The following is a 21,868-nucleotide window of genomic DNA, read 5'->3' on the forward strand; positions in this document are numbered from 1 at the left end:
GCAGGAAGCTGTTTAACATTAATAGTACTGCCTTGACTGTTCTTTAAATTTTTTAGTTGTTGTTTTGGAGAAATGTATTAACAGTGTTTATTCCTGCGCAAAAACAATAGGCCAAGTGCATAAGGCCAAAATATTTTCCCATGCACTTCCAAACAGATCACTGGCCAGGAAATGAGCAAGAATTAAACAAATTCACAATTGCCTGTGCCACAGGTGTATATACATACAGGTGCATCTCATTAAAATATCATCACAAAGGTGATTTATTTCAGTAATTCAATTCAAAAAGTGAAACTCCAAAAGATATATATATATATCTCAAAATGTTTTAATATTTCTTAAGACCAAAAATTTACACAGAAATGTTGGACTACTGAAAAGTATGAACATGATGAATCTCTATAATATACAAGTTCCACTTTTTGGATTAAAACACTGAAATAAATCAACTTTTTTGATGATATTCTAATTTATTGGGATGCAGCTCTATATATATATATATATATATATATATATATATATATATATATATATATATATATATATATATATACAGTGAGGAAAATAAGTATTTGAACACCCTGCTATTTTGCAAGTTCTCCCACTTAGAAATCATGGAGGGGTCTGAAATTGTCATCGTAGGTGCATGTCCACTGTGAGAGACATAATCTAAAAAAAAATCCAGAAATCACAATGTATGATTTTTAAACTATTTATTTGTATGATACAGCTGCAAATAAGTATTTGAACACCTGAGAAAGTCAATGTTAATATTTGGTACAGTAGCCTTTGTTTGCAATTACAGAGGTCAAACATTTCCTGTAGTTTTTCACCAGGTTTGCACACACTGGAGGAGGGATTTTGGCCCACTCCTCCACACAGATCTTCTGTAGATCAGTCAGGTTTCTGGCCTGTCGCTGAGAAACACGGAGTTTGAGCTCCCTCCAAAGATTCTCTATTGGGTTTAGGTCTGGAGACTGGCTAGGCCACGCCAGAACCTTGATATGCTTCTTACAGAGCCACTCCTTGGTTATCCTGGCTGTGTGCTTCGGGTCATTGTCATGTTGGAAGACCCAGCCTCGACCCATCTTCAATGCTCTAACTGAGGGAAGGAGGTTGTTCCCCAAAATCTCGCAATACATCGCCCGGTCATCCTCTCCTTAATACAGTGCATTCGCCCTGTCCCATGTGCAGAAAAACACCCCCAAAGCATGATGCTACCACTCCCATGCTTCACAGTAGGGATGGTGTTCTTGGGATGGTACTCATCATTCTTCTTCCTCTAAACACGTTTAGTGGAATTATGACCCAAAAGTTCTATTTTGGTCTCATCTGACCACATGACTTTCTCCCATGACTCCTCTGGATCATCCAAATGGTCATTGGCAAACTTAAGACGTGCCTGGACATGTGCTGGTTTAAGCAGGGGAACCTTCCGTGCCATGCATGATTTCAAACCATGACGTCTTAGTGTATTACCAACAGTAACCTTGGAAACGGTGGTCCCAGCTCTTTTCAGGTCATTGACCAGCTCCTCCCGTGTAGTTCTGGGCTGATTTCTCACCTTCCTTAGGATCATTGAGACCCCACGAGGTGAGATCTTGCATGGAGCCCCAGTCTGAGGGAGATTGACAGTCATGTTTAGCTTCTTCCATTTTCTAATGATTGCTCCAACAGTGGACCTTTTTTCACCAAGCTGCTTGGCAATTTCCCCGTAGCCCTTTCCAGCCTTGTGGAGGTGTACAATTTTGTCTCTAGTGTCTTTGGACAGCTCTTTGGTCTTGGCCATGTTAGTAGTTGGATTCTTACTGATTGTATGGGGTGGACAGGTGTCTTTATGCAGCTAACAACCTCAAACAGGTGCATCTAATTTAGGATAATAAATGTAGTGGAGGTGGACATTTTAAAAGCAGACTAACAGGTCTTTGAGGGTCAGAATTCTAGCTGATAGACAGGTGTTCAAATACTTATTTGCAGCTGTATCATACAAATAAATAGTTTAAAAATCATATATTGTGATTTCTGGATTTTTTTTTTTAGATTATGTCTCTCACAGTGGACATGCACCTACGATGACAATTTCAGACCCCTCCATGATTTCTAAGTGGGAGAACTTGCAAAATAGCAGGGTGTTCAAATACTTATTTTCCTCACTGTATATATATATATTCATCAACTGTTTGATTGAAAAAAACACTTCTTTCTGTAAATAGTTGTCTGCAAGTTTACCTCCAAGACTTAAACATCTAAAGAAAGAAGAGAAACTCTATACCTTAAAAAGTTCTTGCTCATTTCCCTGTCCAGTCATTTGTTAATAGCATCATTACAAGCTTCATATATCGCTATTTTGAACTTGGCCCAAGTTGAGTATGAGTAAATTTTACTTATTGAACCTTACTAAAATGATCATGGGTGATCATCATTTATTTATTTATTTGCTGTTTTCACATGTAATTATGTAAGTAATGTGTGATCATTCTCATTTCACTCTGAAATTTACCTGAATTCAATTATTTATTTGACATCACATAAATAATATGATTTTACATATTAAATAATATTTAAACCACATGCTCTACATGCTAACAAATTATAATATGACAGAAAACCATGTAAAATATATTTATCATTTGTTCTTTTTAATATCAATTAATAGGTATACGCAAGTAAATTGTGTAAAGGAATCACATCAAAACTATTAAGTCATGAATTAAAAAATGTAACTCTTAATTAAAAATTATAGGTGAAGATAATGACATTTAAAGTCTCCTTAAAACATCATCTTTGAGAATAGACAAATAATTTGAGAAAAATTAGGAGAAAAAAAATCCCCCTGCAAAAAATAAAAAATACAATGCCTCAGATGTGGAAATATAATTAATCATAAAACGAATTGTGGGGGGGGGGGGGTAAACATATGTGAAATAAAGAGATAAACGGTGTGAGAAAATCAAATGTGAAAGAATGGAATTAATCCTTAAAGTTATTTGTGAAAAATAATCTTTGGAAATCATGAAAAACCACATGAAAAATGAATCAAAATCATGAGAAAATAATGAAATCCTTCTGTGGGGAAAGAAATACATGAAATTATGACAAATGCAAGAAAATGTGTGTGACAAAATGTATCATGTAAAGCTGACATGTAATATACGGTTGTCATGTGCAAAAAAAAAAAACATGAACAGAAATTAACCTTTTTTTTAAATTGCATGTGAAAATAGAAAACAATTGCTCTACATGTGTAAAATGTGTAAAACTCTGGGGGATTGTAGGGCAGGGTGGATCCCACATGTGAAATCCTTGTGACTTTTGTGTATGGGTGTTAAATCTCTCTGGGCGTTATACGAGGTTTGTTGGATTTTGGTCACATTCACTTAGAGGCGAGTTTCTTGTGACACAATACTAACAGTACATGTCACAAGCCGTACAGTAGAGTGTACGGATATAGTAATAAGAGAAACCTGGACAATATTTCAAATGTAACATTTTAAAGGAACGCACCCTGCAGATTTCCTTAGTATATGTGCATTATTTATTATTTATTCTATTTATTTAAAGTATTTTAGCTACCTTACATCATCTAACAACGACTTGCATAGCTAGACAGAAGAGTTGAGTACTGTTCCCATTATTTCTACCTAAAACTTTCAAGTTCATCCTCTTGAATGTTGAATTTGTGCGATAGACTTTTTTTTTTTTTTTTTTTTACATTGTTTCTTACATAGCAACACAAAGTTCATGTCGAAAACCAAATCACGACTTTTAAAAGTAAACATCAGAGTTTTGGTAACACTTTCTACGAAGCCATTTTCATAAATCATCAGCTTCTTTGTACGCTCGTAATGACTCTTCTAACACTGTAATAAAGCCCTGATAATGTGCTACGAATAATTCCTTGATAGTCGTGTACTTAATGCTATTATCACATTATAACTCAATGTTCTACAAGCGCACAACCTTTATAATTACAGTAAAAAATTACTTGAAGAAAAATGGAGTAACTATTATTTATTGATACTTATTGGTTTTATAAAGTTGGAAATTTTTAAAAGTTACTAATTCTTGGTAGGTTGTAAGACACTTTTAACTTAACATTGTTATTATTTGTTTGGAAAGTGTTACCAAAGTCAGGGACATGGAATATTTGGAATATTTGGAACTAGTTTTAATTCACAGTGATGTTAAGGGCTCTCCAATATCATTTCATGCTAATAAACTACATTTGTTATTTTACACAGATTTTACTTCCAGATTTGCAGCAGTTCAAGAGTAGTACTGGACTAACAATGAAAGAAATGTAATTTAGTCCAAAACTAGGGTTAATCTGTGTCTGATCTTTAGCCCATGGCTTTAGAGAAGTGCTTTGTTTTGTAACAAAGTAAAGCACTGTGATGTGGCAGTTAGATATGATTTTAGATCTCTTTTGGTGCATGTTAGAAATGGTTTCATTGTAAGTGTGCTTTTTACATTACCTTTTTGTTTCCCACTATTTCATCCTCCCACGCTTGTCTTGTGCTGTGAAGTTGCCTTTAGGGAACAGAGTGTTCTAAATATATACAGAAACTTACAGCTCCATTCTCAGCACATGCAAATTATGCAACGTTGACTTGTAGCCTTCTTTCGAGATGAGAGTGTTGAAGTTTTCTACTGGTAGTCCAGCAAAGTCGATAAAGAGACCGGTTAATTTGAGCTGAATTATACTGCAGGTTTATTTTCCCGAAGGTGCTATAAACTTATGCATGATCGTTGTGGAAAATGTGAGGCGATTGTTTAAAAATGGCAGATTTACAGGGAGTAAGTTAGAAATCAAATAGATCGAGTTGCAGAGGAAGCTGTAGCGTAATAAATGTATAGTGTTGAAGAGCAGTGTTGTGTGACTCAGGAGTCACAAAAACGTACAAATGCAATAATAAATATAATAAAGACCCATTGGCTTCCTCTTAGAGGATCGATTTTTCAGCAAGACCTGATTTGGAGTCATCATCAGTCTGAAGTCACTCAAATTTTATTTGCTTGGTTTAGAACCTCAACACTGGTCTCGCAGCATTGTTTCGATCTGTTAGAACTGATCCAGTGACCATATCTCTTGTTCTAGTAAAGATACATAGGATTTCTTTTTTTTCGAGTGGTCAAGAACCACCATGCTCAAACTATGAATTAATAATGTTACGAATTTGTTATTCAATTTTTAAAAGTCCTAAATATCTATTTGAGCCTTGGGTTGGTGTTTACAGCAGAATCTTACCAGGCCCTGTTCATGCACAGCTTACTAAATGTATTAGCTTTTAGGTTCGTAGACTCACACCCTATAAAAAAAAGATACTCAGAATGATAATTTGCATTTCTATACAGCTGGCATTTGTTTTCTATTCTTAGAAGAGTAGCGATATGTTTTGTAAAGTAATCCAGTTAGGTTTGATGAAATAGTTGTTTTGTGTTCTCTGTTATAATTCTCTATCCTCTCAGCAAGATCTTACTAAATGCACGAGTGCATAAGTGAGAAAAAACGATAGAGACAGAAAGGGCATGAAGGTGTACAAGTGTGCGTGTATGTGTGTGCATATGTGTGTGTGTGTGTGTGTGTGTGTGTGTGTGTGTGTGTGTGTGCGTGCGTGCATGCGTGCGTGTGTGTGTGTGTTTAAATAAGAAAAGCTAGATGGAGGAGTTTCATTTTGTAAATACAACTATTATAGAGTTATATCCTAGTGTAGCTGTTTTATTTCCATGTCCATGCAAGTCTAATATTTTAAAGAAAAATGTATATTCTCTATTGTGTTCGATGATAACATAAAAAAAAAAAAAGTAACTATCCGAGATTATTGTTTTACCTTGTCAAATGCTTCTCTAATTACATGGCTAATGGTTTCTCTGGACCATTTTATAGAGTTGTCTGCACAAATGCAATAAAATTGTCGTTTTATTACACGTACTGTTGTGGCTTTTTTTTTGTGTTGGCAATAACGTGCTTCGCTTTCGAGCAGTTGGAAATGAAAAAAAGAAAGTGACATCTGACCATAACATGGAAATAACCAACATATTTAAAAAAAGACGGTTCTAAAAATATATTCTGTTTCCTTCAACAGTTGTAAAAAATTACTGATTCCAAGAAGATTGGGAAGACAAGACTCGACTCACATTGGTTTAGTCTGGGTAAAAAAAAAAAAAAAAAAAAAATCAAGGTTAATTTATTCACTCATTCCTCTTTAGTGACCAGTTGTGGAGTTGTGATTAGGGTTGAGGTTTGGTGTTTCATTAATAAAATCAAAAAACGCTTTGCAACAGCCACCCAAGGCAGAAGAACAAGACAGCAAAACTGGCCATGCTCTTTGGCTGGGTTTGTAGGCAGATATGATACAATAGTCTCTCCCCTGTCAGTTGCAGTGGCACAAGCTAATCATTGGTATACAGAAGAGGGCAATTTGCAGTTTCCTTAAAGTGTGATGAAATTATTGGTCACCTTCACCTATCTCTGAGGAAATGTTTTTTCCACACAAGCGAGGTTAAAGGCATCATTTAATAGAAGAAACCTGGAAATTATTGTTAAGACCAAATTAGAGAGAAAATTGGTTGGCTTTAAATGGGTCATTTTGAAGAACTGATTATAGACGCCAAGGTACAATCTCAATGAACTTTGTACATGATACAGTTATGTCTTTAACCAGCAATAACATATTCATCAAATTGCATGCTTGTCCTTCTTTGAATTCATTTCCCTCAGGTTTATTCATTCACATTGTGAATTAAGTAAATATAATTGCAGTAACACTGTCTGTTATATTTAGATTTGTTTAGAAGGAACACCCAAATGTATTCATGCATGCAAACTTTTCATTAATAAGCAAATCAGGAATTTTAGACACTAGACCATAGACATGGCATGTTCAATGCATAAGTTATTATACTGTGTTTGTAGTGTTAACACGTTGTAGGCAATAAACCAAGTTGGAACTTGGATAGAATCTTTTAATAATAACTTTGAGATCGGTCTTGTGTTCTCTACTAGAGGTTGCAGTGAAGCTTCTAGAAAGTCTGCCTTCTTAATAATCTTAATTAATCATTTAACGATGAAAACTCATCAAATAATACATATCTGCTATCACACAATCATATTGAAAGATTAACTGCCTGTACCTCTCCATCTTCATACTTTACTAAATAATAGAATCAATACAGTATATGTAAGTACTCTATATATATTACACTCTATTCTGTTGCTCAAAAGCTGCTGAGTGTTCATAAACTTTGTTACCAGCGGCCAAAGTGCAGGCACCCATTGGTGGACTGTGGAGACTACAGAGAGAGAATACGCCACATTCTCAGCCAATAGTCACTGCATTTCTTATCAGACTAAAGGATATAAAAACACAAGTAATCTAAAGTCATTCTAAAATAGACAGCAACACAAAAAGGTTCGAAGACAGCCAGTAAGCAAGAAACAAAATGAAGAAAGATTCTGCAAATTTGAGAGTGCAGCTTCCTGCTCTCATATTTGCCCTGGAAGTCTTGATTGTAGTCTTGTATGCTATCTTTGTGACATATGATGATGACACCAATGCACTACTACAGAACAATATGACAAACCATAAAGAGAATGCCGTATACCAAGATTATACCTTTTTAGCGGATATTCAGGTGATGATCTTCATTGGATTTGGCTGTCTTCTAGCCTTCCTTAGGCGTTATGGATTTGGTGGAATGGTTTTTAACTTCCTAACGGCTACCTTTACTATTCAATGGGCGATTTTGGTGCAAGGTTTTTTCAATTTCTACTACAATGGGAAGATTCACATGGGAGTAATAAACCTGATCAATGCAGAGTTTGCTTGCGCTGTTATACTGATCTCCTTCGGGGCAGTGCTGGGAAAGACCAGTCCTGTGCAGCTATTAGTAAGTTTTATTAAAGCTTTCTCTTTTATCATTTTATGCTCTGTCAATCCATTCATTTTAATTTTAGAATTATCACTAACAGCTAAAATGTCATCTGTAGATCATGGCCCTGTTGGAGGTTCCAATCTTTGGTGTTGCAGAATGGATAGTTGTTAATTACCTGAAGATCAATGATGCCGGAGGTTCCATACTCATCCATCTGTTTGCCTGCTACTTCGGTCTGAGTGTCACCTTTATCTTGTATAGACCAGATCTCAATAACGTACACCCCAATGAAGTTACAAGCTATAATTCTGACCTGCTGTCAGTGCTAGGTACCCTGTTTCTTTGGATATTCTGGCCTTCCTTTAATTGTGCTTTGACCCTGAGGGGGGATGACCAGCATCGTGCCATTCTTCATACTTTCATAGGGCTGAGTGCCTCCACATTAACTGCCTTTGCCCTCTCTGCTTTGCTCAATAAAAATGGAAAGTTTAGCATGGCTGATGTACAGAATGTGACCCTGGCTGGTGGAGTCACTGTTGGTGCTTCAGTTGACATGATGATCTCACCTGTTGCAGCTTATGTGCTAGGAATGCTGGGTGGCATTGCTTGCATGCTGGGCTATAAGTACCTTAGCCCATTCCTGGCACGAAGACTGCATGTGCAGGACCAGTGTGGCATCCACAATCTCCATGGCCTAACAGGGCTTATCTCGACACTAGCTGCTATTTGTGCCATTCTCTTGGCTGGTGAAGAAACATATGGCCCTAGCCTCTACCAGACCTTTTCTTATCGAGCACCGCAAGTTGGAGACCCTAGGCTGGAGGAACTGCAAAAACTGATCCCAGGACTAGAGGGGGGTCTGGGACGCACCGCACAAGAACAAGCTTTGTTTCAAGTGGTTGCATTAGGAAGCACTATTGCAATAGCTATTGTTGGGGGTCTGTTGACAGGACTTGTGCTCAAGCTGCCATATCTGGCCTCCCCGAGTGATGCGTTCTGCTTCGATGATGAGCCTTTCTTTAACATGCCTCCAGAACAGGCATATATAACTAAGACTGAGAAAGATCTATCATTAGAACATGCAAATTAGCAATATATTATGATTATCTCAATTATAACAAAACATTGAATTTTAAATTGAGCACTTCTTTTGCTAGCATTGGTAAGAAAATGTGTCAGCTTTTTTTGTTTTAATCAGATCCTTAATTATTAATCTCAAGTTAAATTAAACATCTCTCTCTCTCTCTCTCTCTCTCTCTCTCTCTCTCTCTCTCTCTCTCTCCCTCTCTCTCTCCAACATGCATTAAATGTTTCAAGGTAATTGTGTAACATGCTAAAACAAGTTGAATTCTTCTTCTTCTTCTTCTTCTTTTGGCTGCTCCCATTGGGGTCGCCACAGCGGAGCATCCGTCTCCATACCCCCTGTCCTCTACATCTGCCTATTTAAAACATCCTACATGCACGGTCCCCCTATAATAAACTCATTTCTAATCCTGTCCATCGTCGTCACTCCCAACGAAAACCTCAACATCTTCAGCTCTTCATCTCCGCCTCCTGTCTTTTATTTGACGTCACTGTCTCTAAACTATACAACATCGCAGGTCTCACCACAGTCCTAAAAACTTTCCCATTCACTATCGCAGATACCCTTCTATCAAAAATCATTCCTGCCACTCTTCTTCACCCACTCCACACTGCCTGCACTCTTTTCTTTACTTCTCTAACACACTCTCCATTACTTTGCACTATTGAGCCCAGGTACCTAAACTCGTCCACGTTTGAGCCCATGAGCCCATGAAGCATAGTCCTGGGGTCCGCACTTTTTTCTTTTTAAATAGTGGTGTACATTATGCAATATTAAAGCACACTATTGAAAATTAGTTTAATGGGTGGAAATTTTTGAAATTTAATAACTAGCCAAAATATAAATATATACGTGTACGTTATTTGCCTAAGATTTTGAAATACTTTGTATAAACAATACATCAGTAATCTGGAAGTCTGTGGGTTTTGTAAAGTTAAAACTTAAAGAAATATCAGTGTAAGAGCAATATTGTTTAATTTTATTTTCCTGTACATTGAATGTTTGATTGTAACTGGTGTAATACATTAATGTGATAAGGATAGTAAATGAGATAAGTGGAACAATAAAAAATAATTGACCTCTTTATCTACATCATATAATAAGGCTCATATTCTTAAGTTGCTCATGTTTATATGTTGTAACTCTTATTGTTCACAGTTGACCATAAATTGTAACACAAAAAAGTATATTTTAATGTTTGAACTTGGGCTTTGTGTTATCTAAGATAACACCCTGATAGAAGTAATATCTTAACTATAATTCCTGGAATCAACTGTAACTGGCCACTCTGAGGTAAACTCTAAGGTAAATATATATATATATATATATATATATATATATATATATATATATATATATATATATATATATATATATATATATATATATATATATATATATATAGGGCTGACAATCTAAAAAAAAATAATTAATCGCATCTTAATCGCACATTTTTATCTGTTATAAATGTACCTTAAATTAATACTTTTCACGTTTTAAATCCTCAACAACATGGGAATGGACAAATGTGGATGCTTTATGCGAATGTATGTTAATTTTTAGTGAAACCATACTCAACATAATGCATAAAAACTAAATATTCTTGTAAATGCTTTAAAGTAATTATGGTGTTTTAAATTATGTAAATCATTAGGATACCAAACGGAACTTTTGCTATGTTTCCACACGGACAGTTTTAATTGCCGGATGTGTGAATTATGACGGATTTTGGTGCTTAATCTGAGACTTGCCGCATCAGCAAAACAAATGTTTAGTAGTAAAGTAAATATCAGTAAGTATCAGTAAAACAAAGTATGTCTGAATTGTACAGTTTATATAAACCATTTCAACAGCTATTCTTTCATTTAAGAGCACACAGGGCTCAGATGTCACAGATAGAGCATTCAAACACTCTCATGCCCACACACCCACACACACACACACTAGCGACGGCAAGATCGGAACATTTTCTATTGCATTATGTAGCGTCTGCGGGAATCACGTGATTAAAAACCGAACAACTCGGACTTCAGGACTCATGAGATAAACTACTCAATTCTGCTTCATTTGTAACGCACTGCATGGTGTTTATGGGAATCACGAAGAGTGTAGACAGGTAAAGTACAAAATACTGTTTCCTTTGCTCATGCGCGTTCCATGGAAGCCCGTTTTATCTTTTTACCCCACAATTCTGTCTTTTTTTCCTCAGAATTGCGTGATACAAACTTGCAATTCTGACTTTATATATATATATATATATATATATATATATATATATATATATATATATATATATATATATATATATATATATATATATATATATAATTATAATTATTATTATTATTATTATTATTATAAAAAGTCAGAAAAGTCACATTTTTCGCAATTGCTAGTTTATAACACTTTCTAGCAAAGCACCGTATTGAACTACGAGATGTGAGATGTGATTCTTACAGAACAGAGCTTTGTATGCCATTTTCCTGAAGACAATGTATGGCCATATTTACTCTTTGGCCTGACAATCAATCCTTTACGATTTGCATATGTTATAATAGAAAGGAAGGCTATTGTGTGCTTTGACAAAAAGTGTCCCAAATGAGTTATAAACATTTCTGACTTTTTTTCTTCTTTTTTATTTATTTTTCACAATTCTGAGAAAAAGGTCACAATTGCGAGTTTGCATCACGTAATTCTGAAAGTCAGAATGGTGAGATAAAAAGCAATAACCCTTTTTTTTATTTTTTACATTTACAGCATTTAGCAGATTTAGATTTAGATTTTTTATTTTCTATTTTTATTTTTTATTTTTTTATTTTGAGTCACATCAAAGACTCATTCAAATTAAATGTGCATGAACGACCCATCATTATGTTCCACCACAACAAGGATCAAGGATTTCTACACACACGGCTACCTAAACACAAACATTTGAAAACGTTTGAAATAATTATGTATAATGGAACACAATTATGATGGAACAGAAATGTTATAATTGAACACAACAATTAATGACGTAATGCGCGTGCTGTTATACGCTAGTTTCACCGTTCTTACCGTGGGTCGAGGATTCTCTACTTTGTGTTGCCCATCGGTTTTTCACCACCGCGGTTAAAAAACCGACAAGGAGACCAGGAGATCACAACACTCGGTTTATCGAAGATCGACAGCCGATTAAACGGTGCATATCGCAGTGCGCACTAATATCCTTCCCGGTTACCATAGCAACGAACCAAACAGAGGACGTTTTAATAGCGTGTGACGGTATTAAAACATAAAACATAAACTAAAAATCATCCACGTTCTATGCTCGTTTGTTTCCGTCCTTTCTGATAAGGAATAATTGTATACACCCAGAGTTTTAAAGTCTAGTGTAGACACACTCGTTCTGAAGTTAATATAATCGATAATAATAACACACATCAGGATACTGTACTTCAGGTAAGTGTTTAATGTTCTGAAAGAAAAAGTGTCACCTTATCATTTATTTTTTTAGCTTTTAGAAATACCCTAACTGTTCTAGCTAGACTTAAAATGTGTGTTAGTCATATTGTTTTATCATTATCTTGTCGAGTTTATTATTATTTACTTCCTTGATATGGTCTTTCCTTGTCTGAAAGAGTTAAATGTCCTAATTTGAGTAAAACTTAAGTAAAAGTGCAAAAGTATTTGCCTTTAAATGTACTTAAGTATCCAAAGTACTATGAGTTATTATGGTTATAATGTTACTCCTACTATTTTTGTCACAAGACTTTTTGCGTAATCAACTCAGTTTATGTGAAAAGACTTCAACGTTACTATAATCACACCAGTCTATTAATAGAAATCGCACAAATAACTCCAATGGGTGTTGTGCCAAGTTCGAGTCAGGATTTTCTTCAATCATTTATTACTCTCACAATCTTCTGCTTGCTGTTGATTTGACACCAAACAGTATGTTTGTTCTTAGTGGATACCACAAAGTGATAAACTAAACAAGTTGAAAACAGAGTGCGCGCTCTACACCGATTGGTGGTTTGCTGTGTGCTTTATGAGAAGTTTTCATCCACTTATAAATTAAACGAATAAAAATGTAAGGAACGACTGACTGATTTCGCAAAAAGTAGTCGAGCAAAAAGTTAGATGTTTGAAATGTAGTAAAGTTAAAATAAAAGTCTTGTCAATTGGATATACTTCAGAAAAGGTTCAGATAAGTGAAAAAGCTACTTAAGTACAGTAACGAATTACATTTCCCTCGTTACTGTCCACCGCTGTTATTGAAAGGGCTTCTAATTCTGCTACGTTTAAAACCTAGGAGGTCATTAGCATTTCCTTTTAATGACATTGAGATAAATTAACTGTGCACAACCCTCACAGCTTCAGGGTCAGGTTACCATCTGTGGCAAGTTTCACATTCTCCCAGTGTCTGAAAAATATCGTTCAGGTTCTCCAGTGTCCTCATTTTTAAAAAATATGCCTGCAGGTGGACTGCTTTGTTAAATTGTACCTAGGTGTTAACGAGTGTGTAAATGTGTATGCATGGTTTCTTTTGAAGGACTCCATCCTATTTAGTGTATACTATAATCCTATATGTGTTCCAATTCCACTGTATCAGGATAAAGTGGTTACTAAACACAGCTGGATGGATGGAAGGAAGTCACAAAGTAAAAGTGACATTTTGAAAATTCAGTCCATTTTATTCAACAATGTGCTTTATTTAGGTAATAAAAAAAATCAACTATCTAGGGCAAATCTAGGGCTGCTGTATCATAGCTGACCCTGTGCTCTGACCACAGCTTCCGAACAAGTTGGAGGAAAGAATTTCCCTGTGTTGCAATATATGTGACTAATATAAGCTATTCTATTAGCCTATGACTATGGCTAGAGTTGGCATTTTCTACACTATAGGAATTACAAAAATGTAAACTCATATATTGCATATTAAACTCTTGCCACTTGGAAGCTACACGACTCGATTTGAAGCTGCACGACTCCTGAAAAAAATTGTTTTAGATTTTCTGTAGCCTATGTTACAGAATCACATTCAACTGGCTTGAAACCTGTAGATTTTTCAAACCCCTGGACAATTTCACTGCACCTTCACAATCTTTTCTCAAGGACTCTTATTCTTTATGGACTTTTTTATTGTTATTATTATTTAGTTTGATGTGGCTAGATTACTATTAAACCCAATTCCCAGTTAAAAGTATATCTTACTATATGAGACTGTAATCAAATATATATGAAATAATTATAATTCTGTTGCAATGTGAGACATATATATATATATATATATATATATATATATATATATATATATATATATATATATATATATATAATTTGCTTGAAGGAGGTTTCAATTTTGTTGTGTCAAACGTAAAAAATGTTTTTTTAAAGAAATAAGAAATAAATATACAGTAACTTCTTAAAAGTGGTTTAAAATGAACACTTTTTTTATATAAGTTTATTTAATATATTTTTTTTATTTACTTATAAATAACCTTGCTAACAGTGCGTATTGTAAACAATGGCCGTCAATGTGTACTCTAAGGAAGTCCGTGCACTTTTGCCCGGGAAACCCCGTTTCCCCCCGCGCCATTTTGTAAGACATCCCGGAAGTTATATACAGAAGGTGAACTTATAAACAAGTGTAGCTAGCAAAGTGCTCGGATAGCTAGCGTAATTCTGTTGCAGAGTGTAAAGTATAATAACTATATATATATTTAGTTTTTTTTGTTTGTGCATACGGTGCTAAATAATTACAGCTGAAGACGTAGATTCGGTTACCGGAATTCTGAAGAGACTAACGAAGAGGAGCACCGTCGCTAGTTACGTAGCTTAGCATTGTTTGTCTCGTATGATACTAGCGAGCTAATTCGCGTCATTACTGTATCACGACGATTTCTACACATACAACAGCAAGCGGGCAGGTAATTAGATTGGTTTTATTCTTTAAAAAAAATGACTAGGAGTATTTTGTGATTTATTTTATTTGATCCATAGCTCAGGAACATGTCTACTAAAACGTACAACGAGGCTTCTGGGTTGCTAACAAGATAAAGGTTTTTCCTGGCGAAGGCCTGGAAAGCTGAAGTCCGACAAATACTCTTAGTGCTTGTGCATAAAAAATGCACGTGTTTAGTATGTAACGTTTGTTAGTTTATATTTAGTTTAGTTTATATTATTTTATTTATTTATATAAATATATATATAAATAAATAAAACATTACACACTACTAACATTCGAATTGTCGAATTGACGCACCTTCTTATTCAGTGGTTTATTTTTATTCTCCTCAAAATTATGAAAAAACACGTATATGATCATATAAACCTTCTCTATTTAAGCTTCATGATGTAGTCAGCTGGAATGGTTTTCCAACCATCCTAAGGAGTTCCCATAGTTGTTAAGTGCTTGTTGGCTGCTTTTCCTTCACAATCCTGTCCATCTCATCCCAAACCTTCTCAGCTGAATTTAGATTGGTTGATTGTGAAGGCCATTTGATATATAAGCACATTTAAGAAGGCAAGAACAGCCACATGTCTTAAAAAGGCACCCCTGTGAACTAAAACCATTCTAAGTAACTACCTTATGAATCAGATGAATGCTGTGAGTGTGCCAAGCTGTCAACAAATTTTCTGCATAATTGCAAACGTGTTAATTTATTGTCTGAGTGTCTTCGGTATTAATGTAAAATGTTGAAAATAATAAAAAAGTAAAGTAAGAATACTGAGGGGCCAGGTGTGTCCATAGTTTTGACTGGTGCTGTATGTAAAAAAATAAATAAATAAAAAAGAAGACTTGTAACTTAACCTCAAACATATCCAGTCCCTTGTTGTTGTTTTTTTCTTCATAATAAAACGTTTTACAAAACAGTCATTAAAACACTATATTTTAGTTAATAAGAGCAAGTGTGGCTTTACAAGCTGCACATTGTCAAATGAGCATGAGATTTTTTTCTCTTTTATTCAATTGAAGTCCCTTTGATAGGTTTTTTGATGCGCTCCTGTGGCAAGATGACTTCACATGAGGACACTGGTAACCGTGTTTTCTAAAAGGAATGTTCAGCAATAAAACATGCATATTAATTACTAGAAAACGCACTCCGTTCTCACTCTTTGCTCATTGCTCTCTAGGTAGAAGAACCCTGCAGTAGTCAGTCAGTGAAAGAGGTTTACAGCAAGCAAAGTTTGGATCGTGCTTTAATATTTTCCTTCTAAATTCCTGTTTAATGATACTTATTTTTTTTGTCGTCACCTGGACAGGTCTTCAATGGCAGACGACTTTGATATCGAGGCCATGCTTGAAGCACCTTACAGGAAGGTGGGTGGCTGAGTAATGCTCTCTCATTTAACATGAATTGACTCTTTTGCACTTGCCTGAGTAGCTGTTGCCATAAAACAACCGAAGACGATTATTTGATTAAACATGTCTCAGAAGTCTGTCTGACTGGTAGAGAGAATGATGTATTGTGTGATGCTTCAGCAAATGATCTGAATTACAAATAAATGCCCGTCTATCTCTCTTTATAGACTTGCCTAATGATATCTCATCTCTACTTCCCTGAATACACCTTTGATTCCAGTGTGAAGTGTGAAAAAAGTAAGGTCGTCATTGCGGCATATACTGATGTACTGTGTACCCTTAGGTCAAATACCAAAAGATCCTCATCCTGTCACGTCTGGTGTCGATAAGATGAATGACAGTGGATGAAACAGGGATAGAACCTAACATGATTCGGAGACAGTATTCACATTTAACACATGGTTGGTCTTTGTATTGTACAAGCAGTAGCTTTTATTATGACCATGCTACCTGGCAGATCATCTTCGTTTCATGGAACGCACAGATCTTCATTAAGACGCTAATTTTAATTTTATAAAGAAAAGTAGTATTCTGTATGAATTTAACAGATGGCCTGAAGTTGTTGTTGTTGGAATAATTAAAGGTTTGCTCCTGAATATGAATACTGTCTCCCAAGCCATACGGTAAAAGAAGGTCTCAGATAAGTCAACACCTTGATTTTTTTGCATGCCCCTCATTTTTAAGCTGCTCTATATTCCATTTTATTTTGCTGTTTGCTTTTAGAAATCTTTTTAATATGTAACCAAGAAACTATATTTAGCATTATTAAATGCACATATGCAGTGAACCTCCAAAGGTTGTAGGTATTAAAGAGATATAGATTTTATTTTCCTCTTCATATTAAAGTGATGGTATCTATTTTTTTCTCTTTTGGTATTTATTTAATGCCATGTCACATGGGAGCGTTCTGACTAAGCCGTGTAAATCCCTGTCTGCTTCAGGACGAGGTGTAAGAAAGCGACGGCGTCATGCTCACACGGTGCAACTGCACAAAAGGGCGAAGATCTCACCGAATGGTCGCCTCCACTCTGGAAACCCCATATAGCAACCATGTCTTTAGCAGCAATCTCTGTTTTTTTAATAGCAGGGTACTGTCCGTTTCTAGAGCTGAGTCCTCACTAAGCATCATAGTCCTTCAGCTGGCATGCAGACTGTTGCTCCTCTTTTTTCAAGGGGCAAACATTTGATTTTTTGTGGCAAAGCACAAAAGGGCAGAGCAGACAACAATAGTTTTTAACTGCTTTTCTAAATCAATATATTCTGTATTTTCTCTTGTCCCCCTCCCCCATTCCCTTGACGACTTGCTATGTATCCTGTCCATCCTCACGATGTTCTTCTATCAACCCTGCTTAGGGTGACAGCAAGTCCTATAGTGCAAACGGCTATGAAGAACACAGCCGGAAGTGAGTAAACATTCTCTTGTTTTATTTTGGATTCTAGTTTGTGCTACTCCACATTTCTTACAAGTGTGTGTGTGTGTGTGTGTGATTTCTCCCACCATCTCAAAACCTACATAGGAAAAGGCACAGTCGGAGTCGCAGCCCAAGTGCCGATCGCCGCAGGAGTAGGAGCAGAGAGCGCAAGAAGGGCAAGGACAAGCGTAAGAGCCGCAGTCGGGAGAGAAAGCGGTCACGTAGCAGAGAGCGCCGTTCTCGAAGTCAAGAAAGGCATGGCCGTTATCGAGGTCACAAAAGCCCACAGTGAGTATCATATATTCTTAGGGCATGTTATAGTAATAGATCTGCACATTCAAACTTATTCAACTGTAAACTGCCAGAGACTTCTTTTTTTCCCTTGGTCCACTTAATATACACCTCTAACGGCACACTTCTGTTTTCTGTATCACACATTAGTTTATTTGGCCCATTGTATACCCAGGTATTTGAAAAGGTGTGCATAACACTGGTAACTATTCATATACCTTTCAACACACCTGTTTTTTATTTATTTTTGGCTCTCTCTATATTGCAGTCGCAGACGTTCTCGAAGCAAGAGCCCAGTAAAGAAAGAGAAGAGTCCAATTAGGTAACATAACCCTTCTACTTTTTCTCTGGTCATTGACTGAATTATGTATGTGAGCTTTGGTGTTATGTAAAGAGGTTAGAGAACAGTGGTTTGTTTAACACAGAGCCTCAATGTTTAATCTTGGCGACTACTTTCTCCAACAGGAAACCAATCGATAATCTGAGTGCGGAGGAGAGAGATGCCCGCACGGTATTCTGCATGCAGCTGGCTGCCAGAATCAGACCCAGAGACCTGGAGGAGTTCTTCTCTGCGGTGGGCAAAGTGCGTGCTACTGTTGTTTTTTTTGTTTGTTTGTTTTTTTAAATCACCTCAGCATTATTGTTTTTTGTACATTTTGACCTTTGATTTCTTTCTTTTTACAATAGGTACGTGATGTAAGAATGATTTCAGACAGAAATTCTCGCAGATCTAAGGGTATTGCATATGTTGAGTTTGTGGAAACTACGTCAGTGCCCCTGGCTATTGGGTTGACAGGACAGAGGCTGCTGGGAGTGCCAATCATTGTTCAGGCCTCGCAGGTCTGTATAATCACACACATTGTGTTCCTATTTCAGATGCTAAAATGTGATGTTTAACTCAATTTCACTGTCTCCTTTAGGCTGAGAAAAACAGAGCAGCGGCGGCGGCAGCGGCCCTTAACCTGCAGAAAGGCAACGCAGGGCCAATGCGGCTCTATGTGGGATCCCTGCACTTCAACATCACAGAGGAAATGCTCAGAGGCATATTTGAGCCCTTTGGAAGGGTGAGACTGTTAATAAATTTACAGTACATGGGATTTTGACTGTTGCATAGTTGTTGTTTTTTTTTTATAATAATACAATGCAATCATGAGATTCATTATTATTATTATTAATCTTAGGCCTGATTTTCTTACCTAGATTGAAAGCATCCAGTTGATCATGGACAGCGAAACTGGCAGGTCAAAAGGTTATGGCTTTATATCGGTAAGAGACAATCCAATCCCAGTTTCCATTTGTAATTTTGAAGGCTCCAAATTAAAGGGTATAAAAGTAAAAATTTAAGCTAATAGAAACTGTTCTGTTGATGTGTAGTTTGCAGATGCTGAATGTGCCAAGAGGGCCCTAGAGCAGCTGAACGGTTTTGAGCTGGCCGGGCGGCCCATGAAGGTGGGGCATGTGACAGAACGCTCAGACGGCTCATCTGCCAGCTCTTTCTTGGACAATGATGAGCTGGAGAGAACAGGCATCGACTTGGGCACCACAGGCCGCTTGCAGCTGATGGCACGTCTTGCAGAAGGTAAGGATTAGAAACGGGCTTTTGGATGTCTGTTTCCTGACAGGCTGCATTTAGGTTTCATAAGGAAATAAAGTAGTTGGTTGATCTTGCTGATTGTTTTTGAAGAAATGTTTTTAAATAATTTTGCTTTTAATTATTTTTTTAGGTACAGGGCTTCAGATTCCTGCAGCTGCAAAGCAGGCTCTGCAGATGAGTGGCTCTATCCCATTTGGTAACCTTCCCGGAGGTAAGGAGTTTTTATTTACACATTTCCACCTCTTTTGTGTTAATTTTTTCTAGCAATTATTGGGAGCTGGGTGACTGAATTTGTGCTCTGTACTGTACCTAAAATAGACATACATTTTTTGTTCACTTTTCATAAATTGCCATGTGTAAGAAACTTTTATTATTCAAGGTGCATTACATAAGAGAATTGTTAGTGTGGGGGAAAAAGTTCAAGGATTTACCACCCTACATGTAACAACCTTGTGCAAACGGAGTGATTGGAGGTGATTGGAATTTTTTACATTTTATTATCAGTCTGTTTCATAAGATGCAAATGTTGCATCACTTCAGGTCCTTATCAGGGTTGTTGTTTTGGTTTTTTTTTTTTTTTTTTTTTTTTTTTTTTTTAAATTTATGCTTCTTCAGTGTGCAGTACATCCATTGTGTTTTTCTTTATGTTCATTAAATAATTTTTGAAAAGAAGAGATTTGCAATTTATATGGGTTTTATGGCTTGCAGGCTACAATCAAGATTTCTGAAAAGCTTCCTGAGATTAGAATTTGGAATATAGCCTTTGTATTACTGACACTGCAGATTGTTGTCTGTATTGCTGATGATGCAACATGTTGGACATTTTTTGCAACAGTCTAGTCTTTTTCCATATTGCAACATTTATGACAAGCAAGCAAATCCTGTGTACCATAACTGGTAACACTGTGCAACAGCCCTGACTGGATTACCTATTTATTATTGTGAATAAAGTGTCGTTTGTACTGTGCGCTAAAGATCCTGAAATATAACGTTTTGGTGTTCCAGTGATTCCTGCACCAAGCATGAACCAGGCCATGAACCTCCCCACCCAACCCCTGGCCACTCATTGCCTACAGCTTTCCAACATGTTCAGCCCACAGTCGTGAGTCTTTTCAGCATTCTACTTCTCTCCAAGTGTGTGTGTGTTTGTTCTTGAGTGATTAAAAATGCTAATTCTTGAATTGTCTGTTTTTCAGGGAAAACGAGCCAGGCTGGGATATCGAAATTCAGGATGATGTTATTGAAGAGTGCAATAAACACGGAGGTGTTGTTCACATATATGTAGACAAGAATTCTGCTCAAGTAAGCTTTTTATTTTTATTTTTAGACCTCGCTAAAGCTTTGAGTTTTCATGAATTATTGCTACATCCTACTAGAGTTCAGCATGGTCTTCTCTCATTTTCTTAGGGTAACGTGTATGTTAAGTGTCCGTCTATCCCGGGTGCCATGGCTGCCGTCAGTGCCCTGCATGGTCGCTGGTTTGCAGGTGAGATTTGTTTTTGAGATTGTCCTTCTCCTGATAGACGTTTTTTCCATGGCTAAATTATTAACTGTTTTCTATTAGTTTATTTTTTTGTTTTTGTTTTTAAGAATAGCACTGTTGACCAACCTGTGTGGGGTGGACATATTGTGAACAGTTGAGCTGTATTGAAGAAAAGGCAAAAATAGAAGCACATAAAAAATATCGAATCCAAAATAGCATATGGATGCTTCATGTACCATTACTACAAATATCCGTTTTTCGAATGTACTGGTTTGTGTATCATATATATTTAGGCTCAATAAGCAGTAACACGTTGTTTTGCTTTTGTTCCTACAGGCAAAATGATCACTGCTGCCTACGTGCCCCTCCCAACCTACCACAACCTGTTCCCTGATTCAGTCACAGCCATCCAGCTGTTGAGACCCACACGCCGGTGATCCATACTCGTTCTGCGCAGTCCGAATCTTCGGACTCTCCCCGTCTCTCTGCATAGCCCAGAGATCCAAACAAATTGTCCTGCCCTTTTTTTAGGACAGCTGCTGTCTGTCCCTGGAGATCCATAGCACATTCTAGATCTCAGATGTACACAGTTGCCTGAGGGCGTAGATGAAAGCTGGCTGGACTAGGTTAGCAAAAAAAAAAAAAAAGGCCCTGGGCTGTCGTCCTGGATGTTCTCGGCTGTCTGGGATCTCTTTACGTTTTTAGCTTTTTGTAATCATACTTTCATTTTGTAAAGAACTCTGCAATTAAAATGGCTTTGAAAATAATCTCTCTGGGTTTT

At 36.5% G+C, this 21,868-nt stretch overlaps 2 protein-coding genes and 1 long non-coding RNA gene across 3 annotated transcripts; 2 read left to right on the plus strand and 1 right to left on the minus strand.

Moving 5' to 3' along the window:
* Positions 1 to 342: 342 nt before the first annotated feature.
* On the minus strand, positions 343 to 5,919 carry LOC310733491. Its single transcript, XR_014535764.1, has 2 exons — positions 2,142 to 5,919; positions 343 to 484 (listed from the first exon to the last, which is right to left on the minus strand). It is a non-coding gene; the product is annotated as an uncharacterized lncRNA (long non-coding RNA).
* Positions 5,920 to 7,389: 1,470 nt separating this feature from the next.
* Positions 7,390 to 10,054, plus strand: rh50 (Rh50-like protein). The gene is made up of 2 exons (XM_083554770.1): positions 7,390 to 7,890; positions 7,991 to 10,054. Exons 1-2 carry the CDS (start codon positions 7,444 to 7,446, stop codon positions 8,963 to 8,965), a joined length of 1,422 nt encoding a protein of 473 aa, XP_083410896.1. The 5' UTR covers positions 7,390 to 7,443; the 3' UTR covers positions 8,966 to 10,054.
* Positions 10,055 to 14,528: 4,474 nt separating this feature from the next.
* rbm39b (RNA binding motif protein 39b) lies at positions 14,529 to 21,854 on the plus strand. The gene is made up of 15 exons (XM_083554766.1): positions 14,529 to 14,871; positions 16,208 to 16,265; positions 17,661 to 17,710; positions 17,825 to 18,007; positions 18,279 to 18,332; positions 18,476 to 18,593; positions 18,698 to 18,850; positions 18,931 to 19,074; positions 19,211 to 19,276; positions 19,385 to 19,589; positions 19,735 to 19,815; positions 20,610 to 20,706; positions 20,801 to 20,906; positions 21,012 to 21,090; positions 21,424 to 21,854. Exons 2-15 carry the CDS (start codon positions 16,215 to 16,217, stop codon positions 21,522 to 21,524), a joined length of 1,488 nt encoding a protein of 495 aa, XP_083410892.1. The 5' UTR covers positions 14,529 to 14,871; positions 16,208 to 16,214; the 3' UTR covers positions 21,525 to 21,854.
* Positions 21,855 to 21,868: the final 14 nt, after the last annotated feature.

Source organism: Silurus aristotelis, assembly GCF_946808225.1.
Source record: "Silurus aristotelis genome assembly, chromosome: 11".
In the NCBI taxonomy this organism is placed as follows: Eukaryota; Metazoa; Chordata; class Actinopteri; order Siluriformes; family Siluridae; genus Silurus; species Silurus aristotelis.

Bases quoted from the DNA above. Each gene is read 5' to 3' on its own strand.
- rbm39b (XM_083554766.1), top strand. From the start codon at position 16,215: ATGGCAGACGACTTTGATATCGAGGCCATGCTTGAAGCACCTTACAGG. The intron at 18,333-18,475 runs GTAACATAACCC...TTTCTCCAACAG, and splicing joins AAAGAGAAGAGTCCAATTAG to GAAACCAATCGATAATCTGA. The intron at 19,277-19,384 runs GTAAGAGACAAT...GTTGATGTGTAG, and splicing joins AAGGTTATGGCTTTATATCG to TTTGCAGATGCTGAATGTGC.
- rh50 (XM_083554770.1), top strand. From the start codon at position 7,444: ATGAAGAAAGATTCTGCAAATTTGAGAGTGCAGCTTCCTGCTCTCATA. The intron at 7,891-7,990 runs GTAAGTTTTATT...TGTCATCTGTAG, and splicing joins CCAGTCCTGTGCAGCTATTA to ATCATGGCCCTGTTGGAGGT.